Raw genomic sequence first — 10,370 nt, forward strand, 5'->3', positions numbered from 1 at the left:
AGGTCATGATCTCAGGGTCCTGGGATCGAGTCCCGCATCGGGCTCTCTGCTCAGCAGGGAGCCTGCTTCCCCCTCTCTCTTTGCCTGCTTCTCTGACTATTTGTGATCTCTGTCTATCAAATAAATAAATAAAATCTTATAAAAAAAAAAAAAGAAAACAGATGGTGTTGAGGCTAAGACCTCATGTTTGCTTTTTAATTCAAAGTCGACAAGACACTCTTCCCTTCCACAAGTTTTTATCTATAAATGTTATTAACAGATCTGGCCTGAATGACTGTTAGCATTTATTAAACACCCGCCACGTAACAGGCCTATTTCACTTGCAATACTTATTCTTGCAAATACTCTGAAAGGAAGGTATTTTACAGATGAGAAAATTAAAGCTCAGAGGGGTCAAGTACCTTGCCCAAGCTTATCTACATAGTGAATTACTGAGCTAGGGTTTGAACCCAGGTTCTCCTGGGTTCTTCCGTACCATGGTGTCTCCTAAGTTCTTTTACCACGACAACACAAAATCACAGAATCAACGCAAGCGGACATCGAGAAACAAAACCAACAGCCCTGCCGGGTCCACCTCACCTGCGTTGGTTCATTTCTGCATCGCTGGCCGCGTTCTTCCCAGGACCCCAGCTGTGCCTCCGGAAAGGGGACAGGGAGCGCATGGAGCTCCTCAGCACAGAGCAGTTCGCGGGCACCTCCGTGATGCTGTCCATTTCCTCCTCCTCCATCTCACCTGAGCCGGCAGCTTCACCCTCGCTCTCTCGACCCTCAGCTCCCACGCCATGGCTATAGAAGCCGTCAAGACCCTGCTGATCTCTGGACCTGTTCAAATTTGAAATCTGGGGGAGGGACACATCACTGCCGTGAGAAGAATGTCGATCCAGGGAAGCAGTGTCATCGGTGGACGAACTGGATCCGGTGATGTCACAGACCAGCGGCTCTTCCTCCGGCTGTCAAAGAAAGAAAACACCTACAGTTGGAAAGGGCATGGGGGCATGGCCTCATTACTGCCGACCCAGCAGTGGCTTCACAGTGGCTGCAGAGTGAGCAGGATGGGCAAGATCACAGTTGGCATCAAACAGGTGTTTTCTTTTTTGAAAGGACAGTCCCAGTCAGATTCAAAAAGTTCCCGATGAAGGGGTGGTCGAGGTCTGTACTCTCTCTACCCTCTTACTGGAGGTAGGTACACAGATCATTCCTTTCTTTCTTTCTTTCCTTTTTTAAAAGATTATTTATTTATTTGTTTGACAGACAGAGCTCACAAGTAGGCAGAGAGGCAGGCAGAGAGAGAGAAGGAAGCAGGCTCCCCGCTGAGCAGAGAGCCCGATGCAGGGCCCGATCCCAGGAGCCTGGGATCATGACCTGAGCCTAAGGCAGAGGCTTTAACCCACTGAGCCACCCAGGCACCCCCAGACCATTCCTTTCTTACAGGGGAAAAACATCTAACCCGGGTTCAGGTCAGTTCCACAGGCCAATACCACCAACTGAAACAAAGAGAACCCTTATGTATCCGGGGCTTCTGTATGAAAACTCTAAATCCATATACTATTAGGTTTAATTCCACCCCCCCCCCCTCCAAGCTTTAACTAAAAACAAGGTTGTCTGTTTGGCAGCCATGATGTCGTCCTGAAGTTAATATTCCCAAAGGAAGTCTGTAACTGTTTTAAGAGGCCTTTTGAAAACCATAGAATAGCTTATGACCCTACCTAAAATCTGCCACAAATGCCCACATTCTGGCCTTGAATGCCTACTTGGAAGAAATCTGTTCCTTTTCTCATTTCACTAGGGACTAGCAGTATCATCGAGCCAAATTACATATAAAATAATCAATCCTGGCAATGGAGTCTTGAGCACGTGATGAGGTTCTTTTCCTGGCCAGTGTCAAGGGCTTAAGAGAAATAGTCCAATTCTGATTCCCGGTAGCCCGACATTCTGTTTGCTACATACACCAGAGCACAGAGTGTAACAGAGGGAGAGATAAGCATCCTGAGACTCGAAGGATGAATTTATCCAGAAGATAAGTACAAACATCGAGAAGATGCATGATCGCGGTCTCAGATCTGGGCACTGAACTGTCTTAACATCTTATTTATTTATTTATTTATTTTTTAAAGATTTTATTTACTTATTAGAGAGATAGAGAGAGACCACAAGTAGGCAGAGCAGCAGGCGGAGGAAGAGGGAGAAGCAGGCCCTCTGCTGAGCAGGGAGCCTGATGTGGGGCTTGATCCCAGAACTCTGGGATCATGACCTGAGCCGAAGGCAGCTGCTTAACCAACTGAGCCACCCAAGTGCCCCCTGTCTTAACATCTTTATTGTGTTCTTCCAGGAAAGGGAGCAGGGACTAGGGAAAGGCATTCTGTGGTTTATTTTTCCTCCTTCACAGTATTTTCCTAATTAGCCAGTCTACTCAAAGTTTTAATTAAGAGTGAAGAAACTTATAGTTCTTTGAGAAAGATTTTAAAAATTATGAGAACTAATGAGCCTTTAGGCTTTGGAACAGAAAGTAAGACCTATTCTCTAGAAGGAGAGTATTTTCAAATGTTTATATTAACACTTCAAAATCATTCTCTACAACTTTTGGGCTGAATCTCTTCCAGCTTATAAGAATTTTTTTCTACTCTGTGGCAGAAAATGAAATCTTAAAAAAAAAAAAGCATCTGCCTTCAATTGCTCTTGAAATGATGTGTGACGGATGAGACGAAAAGGGAGATGTGGGGGTCATCGGGACCCAGACTGACTCTCGGGCCCTCCTCGTACACAGACATTGAGCAGGGAGCAAGACGTGAACTCAGGCTGATTCTAACTAAAACTGCCCTTCTGTTCCTCTTATCATCTTTAAAAAACCCTGAGGGGGCAGGGCAGGCACCTGGGTGGCTCAGTCAGCTAAGCATCTGCCTTTGGGCCATACGCACCCCAATGTTCATAGCAGCAACATCCACAACAGCCAAACCGTGGAATGAGCTGAGATGCCCTTCAACAGACGAAGGGTTAAAGAAGATGTGGTTCGGGACGCCTGGGTGGCTCAGTTGGTTGAGCGGCTGCCTTCGGCTCAGGTCATGATCCCAGCGTCCTGGGATCGAGTCCCACATCGGGCTCCTTGCTCAGCGGGGAGCCTGCTACTCCCTTTGCCTCTGCCTGCCATTCTGTCTGCCTGTGCTTGCTCTCTCCCCCTCTCTCTCTCTGATAAATAAATAAATAAAAAAAAAAAAAAAAAAAAAAAAAAAAAAAAGAAGATGTGGTTCACATACACAATGGAATATTACTCAGCCATCAGAAAGGATGAATAGCCAACTTTTGCATCAACATAGACAGGACTGGAGATTATGCTGAGTGAAATAAGTCAAGTAGAGGAAGTCTGTTATCATATGGTTTCACTTATATGTGGAAGGTAAGGACTAGCACGGAGGACATTAGGAGAAGGAAGGGAAAAACGAAGGAGGGTGGAAATCGGAGGGGCAGACTAACCATGAGAGACTAAGGACTCGGAGAGACAAACTGAGGGTTTTAGGTGGGAGGGAGTGGGGAGCTGGGTTGGCCCAGTGATAGGTAATAAGGACAGCACGGACTGCATGGAGCACTGGGTGTTATATGTAAACAATAACCCTTGGAACACTACGTCAAAAACTAATGATGTACTGTATGGTGAACTAACACAACACAGTAAAAAATATTTTTAAAAAAGTTGGGGGGAGCGCCTGAGTGGCTCAGTGGGTTAAAGCCTCTGCCTTCAGCTCAGGATCAAGCCCCTCATCAGGCCCTCTGCTCAGTGGGGAGCCTGCTTCCCTCTTCTCTGCCTACTTGTGATCTCTGTCTGTCAACTAAATAAATGAATCTTTAAAAAAAAGCATCTGCCTTCAGCTCAGGTCATGATGTCAGGATCCTGGGACCAAGCTGAGCCCCATGTCATCAGGCTCCTTGCTCATCAGGAAGTCTGCTTCTCCCTCGTCCTCTGCCCCTCCCCTCCCATGCTCTTTCTCTCCGCCCCCCTTCAAATGAATACTTAAAAAAAAAATCTCTTTAAAAAAAAAAGCCTCTGCAAGGATGAGATCTCGAAGCCCTGTGTTCCCTACACTGGGCCACACTGTAAAATTAAATGATGCTTTAACCAAGTAGATTGTAAAATTGGGTAGGTAATATTTTAAAATAAACTCAACTGTTCTTTTTAAGTTACTGAGGGCTAACCTACGCATCTTAGAGCGTTCAATCATGGAGCTGCTCTCCAGAGAGAGGAACAATGTAGATGGTCGCAAATACTGACTTCAGGATGTCTTGGCTTTCTCAGTGTGTCCTCCCCTCAAATGTAATTGGTTACGATTAGATCATACAACATGAGGAAGGCCCCTAATTCCTACAAGAGCTGTGTCCTTGCGTGAAGAGGAGAGACATGGGGAGAGGCAAAGGGAGGTAGAGCTTGAGGCCACGGAGTGCTGGCCAGCAGCAGAGGCTTCGACAGGAGCCGGGGAGAGATTCTCCCTCAGAGCCTCCCGAGGGAAAGCTGCTGCCCCTCTGGTACATGGACTGTAGGCCCTCCTGTCTCCCAAACCGTGAAAGAATACATTTTTGTTGTTACATGCCACCAAATTTGTGGTAATTGGTGATAGCAGTCCCAGGAAACTATACACGCACCCTCAAGCTGCTTTGTTTTTAATTCTCAGAAGAGTACCAAGGGACAAAGAGAAGGGCCGTGTAAAGCAAAATGCACGACGGGCTTATTGTCAAACACACCAGCTAGGCTTTGAAGGAAATGAAAAGGAGTTCAAGTTTCCATTTGGCTATTTATCATATATTCTCACAAACTGGGGCTTCCCGATGAGGAAATGATGTGCAGACGACAGAAGAGGTCCTTCCTCTTGATTTGGCACCTAATGGCCTTACGGGGTCACAGCCTTGAAAGACCACCTGTTATCTCTCTGGTACTTTACTCATCTGAGACTTAACAAGCAAACAAGCATCCACCCTTTTGTAAGACATTAAAACAAGATGGGAAAATTATTGTTGGCCTGTTTGTGCACATTTTGAGGAAGGAATCTGTCTAGCATATATCTGCGACACAGTGTTGATCCCGGTGTGTGCTAGGACACTTCCTAGTGTTCAACAATTATGAGCTTGTAGTTATTACTTGGAAAAGGGAAAACCAGGACAAACTCAATAATTGAGGTCAGTCTTCCTTCCTAAATATTGGAGGTGAATGGTTTTTCTTTAATGCTGGATTAAATCTAAAGAAGGCTCTGAATTACTTTTGCCCAAGACTTATGTGTTCTCAAAAGAATTTCCCAGCTTCATCATGTCTTTATGCTACCCTGGCAGAAAAGAAAGTAGTCAGGGGTGTAATAAAAAATTAAACCCAGAACATGGTCCCAGTCTTTCTACTGCTACGCATCTGTCTACTGGATAAGCCACTTTCTCAATTTGTCTACCTAAGATGATGATCTTTCCATCGGAAGAGGCTAGACCTTAATGTCAGGCAAGGTACTGTCTATTTTCATCATGAATAGAGGGAACAAGTGGGTTTTTTAAGCGTCTGATCCCCCCCCCCCCCACCAGTATTCCCTTCCGGTCTCTGAACTAATTAACTTATTAATAATAAGTTCTTAAAGATATCTGCCAAATAAAGAAATACAAGAAGCGATACTTTCACCATTGTCCCCCTCCTCACAGAAAGTAGCAGGTTTGGGGATGCTGTTTTTCCATTTGTAAACCAGAAGAGGAAAAATTATGGCTTCTGTCACATAACAGAATGTTCCATGCCTAATATTTGAAGCCATTCTTAAACAGTTTTTGAATTATATGTTGGGTCTTTCTTTGGAGAAGTATTTTCTCTTAAAATGTCTGCTAATAAGGGCGTCTGGGTGGCTCAGTAGGTTAAAGCCTCTACCTTCAGCTCAAGTCATGATCCCGGGGTCCTGGAATAGACCCTGTGTTGGGCTCCCTGCTCAGCGGGGAGTATGCACCTCCCCTTCTTTCTCTGCCTACGTGTGATCTCTGTCAAATAAATAAATAAAATCTTAAAAAAAAAAAAAAGTCTGCTAATTAAATGACTTTCAGAGACTTATATTAGTCCTGATTATCTGCAGAAAAGGTGCCAGTGTAGTTTTTCTTCCCTTAAAGGCAGATGACCAGAATATAATTCTTTGCTAAATACAAATTTTTTATTTTCTGTTTCCCTTAAGATGTAGTACTGGGAATGGGTTAAGGTAGAGAAGGAAGAGAGATGCAGAAAGTAGACACAGGAGAGGAGGGGTGGCTGGGAGTTGTGCTTGTTTGTGCCAAAGTGAGTGCCCTGGGAGGAAGACAGTGGAGTCTAGAGCTGAGACTGACACATGAGCCCTTCCTCCCGTGAGCTGTCCTGAATGGTTTTCCTCCTGCATATGGGAGGATGGAAACACACACAAAACCTATTGTGGCTACCAACAGCTTCTTTTTCCTTACAGTTTATGCCATCTTGAAAATCTGCAAACGGTGATCAGCCTTACAAAGATCTCTAGGAGTCAAAGAGAAAGCCTGCAAAAAATGGGCCTAGTGAGTAATACAGAGGCTTGTCCACAAGCTCCAGCCCCTATCCGACAGCTTGGACTCTGGGGGCAGTGACCCAAGGATACGGTTTTGCTTAATTTAAGGTAAAATAAACTAGGGAAACTGATATTACAAAATAATGATATAAATAAAAGTTAACGAGAAAGGCTAAATTAAGTGCTACTGCTGTCTACATAAAGCTGGGGAAACTATGACTGTTACTTGGGCATACAGGCAGCACGACTATTCCATAAATATGATTAACGATTATTTACTGGATACTTGCCACGGGGGGGGGGGGCTCTGCACTAAGTGATTTAGATGTATTTGTTCTTTTCACATTTGATTTAGTAGGTATTATTCTCATTTGATACATGAGACAACTGAGGTCCAGTGAAGCTACATAATAAGATTCTAATTTAACTGGTCTGGGGTAAGGGCCAGATTCTTTTTCTTCTTCTTAGAGCTCTCCAGATGATTCTAAATACAGCTAGGACTCAGTCTCATTATTACATATGACAGATCTGTGATAAAAATGTTTTAAAAAGTTAAGATGGACTCCAGTCCTACATGTAAAAGCCAAAATTATAAATGTCCTAAAAGAAGACATCTTGACAGGGGGCAGACAAATCAGTAACAGGACAGGACACAGGTAGCAACAGCCATAAAAAAATGGATGCATTATACTTCACCCAAATTCTAAACATTTAGTACAACAACACATGTTTATGAAAGCAAATAGGGAAGCCATGCACAGCAAGAAAATATTTGCAAAACATAATCTAATGAAGTACTGGTATCCAGGATACCATATACAATTCCTACTTTTCAACAACAAAAAGACAAACAAATCAATTTTTTTTTAATTGCCAAGAAATGTGAACACACACTCCACAAAGGACGATATGCAAGTGGCCAATAAACACATGAGAATGTGTTTACCGTTATCGCTGGTTGTCAAGGAAATGTAAATCAAAACGGTAATGAGCTACCACTACACACACACCAGAAATGCTCAAGTTAAAACAATTATACATGTTGATAAGAGCACAGAGCAACCAAAATTCTCATACACTGCTGGTGAGAATGTAAAATGATACAACTGCTGTGGAAAAAGGTCTGGCCACTTTTTATAAGACTAAACTTATACTTGCCATATGATCCATCAGTTTCACTCATCTACCCAGTAGAAATAATAACATTCATATTCTGTTTGTATGAGGCTCTGAAATAAAGAGAACTAACCTGAGATGGGAAAAAATTGGAACAGTTGTTGCCTCCAGGGGACTGAAAAGGAGACAGACTGAAAAGGGGCATAACCAAACTCCCCAAAGTGAAGGTAACAGCCTGATTCGTATGGAGGTTTGGATTATAAGGATGAATGGATTTGTTAAAAGTCGCCGAGGTACAGCTATAATGGAAAAAAGTATGTAGGTTCCTCAAAAAAATTAAAACTAGAACTGTTCTCTAGAATCTAACAATGTCCTACTTCTAGGTATGTATCCAAAGGAAATAAAGCCACTGTCTTGAAGAGGTACCTGCACTCCCGTGTTCTCAGCATCAAGACGTGGAAGCAGCTTACGCATCACAGACAGCTGAACAGGTAAAGTAAATGTTACTCAGAGTTTAAAAAAAAAAAAAGAAGAAGAAGAAGGAGACCCCGCCATTTGCAACAACATGGATGGACCCTGAGGGCATCACGCTAGGTGAAATAAGCCAAAGACGACTTTTACATGATGTCACTTCTATATGGAAACCACAAATGGCAACTCTGAGCACAGAGAGTGGAACAGGGCTTCCCCAGAGGGTGGGGGAAATGGGGAGATGTTAGTCGAAGGGACCAAGCTCTCAGTCAGGAGATGAATCAATTCTGAAGACCCAACGGACGGCATGACGACCACGGTTACTAACGATGCACTGTGGACCTGAAGTCTGCTAGGACAGTGAATCTCACGTGTTCTTACCATCTGCACAGAGGTAACTCTGTGAGGTGACAGACACTTCCGGCCTGATTGTGGTAAGCATTTCACAACTTGTCTATCAAAGCATCATCTTGTACATTTAAATATGCACAATTTTTATCTGCTATAACTCATAAAGCTGAGGGAAAAGTCACTCAACTGTGCCTTTCACTGTGTGGAGAATTTATAACAAACAAAAAACAACTCTATTAACACATACTGAATTCTAAGTATTTAGGGGTCAAAGTGGATTGTTACCTATAACTTGCTTAAAAATGCATCAAAGTTAGATGCACTAACTGGTGAGTAGAGAAAGGAAGGGCAGTTGCACAGGTGAGTAACAAAGCAAGGGTATGACGTTAAGGGTGGAATCCAGGGGGTGGGTGCTCACTGCACAGCTCTTCCAACTTTCCTGGATGCTGCAGCATTTTCTTAATAAAGTGTTGGGGGAAAATGCCCGACTGGCTCTCTTAACCAAGAATCACATCAGATTGATAATGTATAGGTATAGAAAGAAGAGTGAACATTATGTAACATAAGTATATATATATATATATATATATATAAAAACAACTACACACTTTCTATTACCACACCCGAAGGAATGTTTAATATTGCTAAAATACTAGTCCTTTAATTTTTAATAACTTATTCATTCAATATTTATGAATTGTTGTCTATGATACACAAGGCACTCTGTCACGTGCCTTTGGCAAATAACAGCTCATGTTTTAAATATGTAATATGTCCCAACTGTTTAATCCATTTGTGTGCGATAATTTGTCTAAGAATCTTAAGCATGTGACAGTGAGCTGCTTCACAGTTCTGAAATTATAGTAAGTTTCAATACTTGTGCATAAATAATAAAGTTTTTTGAATTTGGGTTCTGTAAGTATAACTACTTTTATCCCTGAAAGGCTAAAAACTTTTTGGCTTGGTGACCAAGTACTTGAGAGCGAACTAGCTTAAGAAAGGAAGTGTGCTTCCTTAAGACAGCATCTTAGGGGAGTTTCTCTGATTTTCTCAACTGTGGATACATTTTACAGCCTGGAGAAAAAAACAAGGTATGAGTGCTTTATCTAATTCTCCTTGGGAAAAAAGCAACTATCAATATTTTCGTGGACTTCAATTAACCTTTTGGATAATAGGGTAGCTGAGATTATGTATTTTATGATCATTCTTTCTTTGCTAGTGCCAAGAAAAAGTCCAAGATTTCTTCCTATTTTAAAAACATAACCTAGGGGTACTTGGGGTGGCTCAGTTGGTTAAGTGTCTGCTTTCACCTCAGGTTATGATCTTGGGGTCCTGGGATCGAGCCCCTCACTGGCCCCCCTGCTCAGCGGTGAAGCCTGCTTCTCCCTCTCCACCCAACTTGTATGCTCTCTCTCAAGTAAAATAAATAAAATCTTTTAAAAAAAATCTAAATTTTATGCCGTTGATCTATGGAGAAGATGACGACCTTAGAACTAGCAAATATTCAGGAGAATAATCAGGAAGCTCCTCTCACCCGAGTCCTATTTACTGGAAGGCAGGCTGGACGGAAACTGAAGGGTAAGGCAAAGGGTTTGTGACCAACACTGCAGGCTGAAGAGACCTCTATGAGGCCAGAGTGTGTGTGTGTGTGTGTGTGTGTGTGACTGACACACACACACACACACACACACACACACACACGGCTGTAGGAAGTGACCTAACGCACTACTCATGGTTCGCAGAGAAGAATGTTGTGATGCCTTGCCCAGAGATGATTTTTTAGAGACCAGAGTGTGTGTGTGTGTGACACACACACACACACACACACACACACGGCTGTAGGAAGTGACCTAACGCACTACTCATGGTTCGCAGAGAAGAATGTTGTGATGCCTTGCCCAGAGATGATTTTTTAGAGAC

At 43.0% G+C, this 10,370-nt stretch overlaps 1 protein-coding gene across 8 annotated transcripts in view; it reads right to left on the reverse strand.

Annotated features, from left to right (window-relative positions):
* Window positions 1-10,370, reverse strand: part of AKAP13 (A-kinase anchoring protein 13) — a 322,148-nt gene that overhangs the window by 81,874 nt on the left and 229,904 nt on the right. For all 8 annotated transcript variants that reach the window (XM_059371621.1, XM_059371619.1, XM_059371618.1 and 5 more), the window contains one exon: window positions 580-950. In XM_059371621.1, coding sequence (XP_059227604.1) covers window positions 580-950 — 371 coding nt within the window. The remainder of the gene's footprint in view (window positions 1-579; window positions 951-10,370) is intronic.

Source organism: Mustela nigripes, chromosome 13, assembly GCF_022355385.1.
Source record: "Mustela nigripes isolate SB6536 chromosome 13, MUSNIG.SB6536, whole genome shotgun sequence".
Taxonomy (NCBI): Eukaryota; Metazoa; Chordata; class Mammalia; order Carnivora; family Mustelidae; genus Mustela; species Mustela nigripes.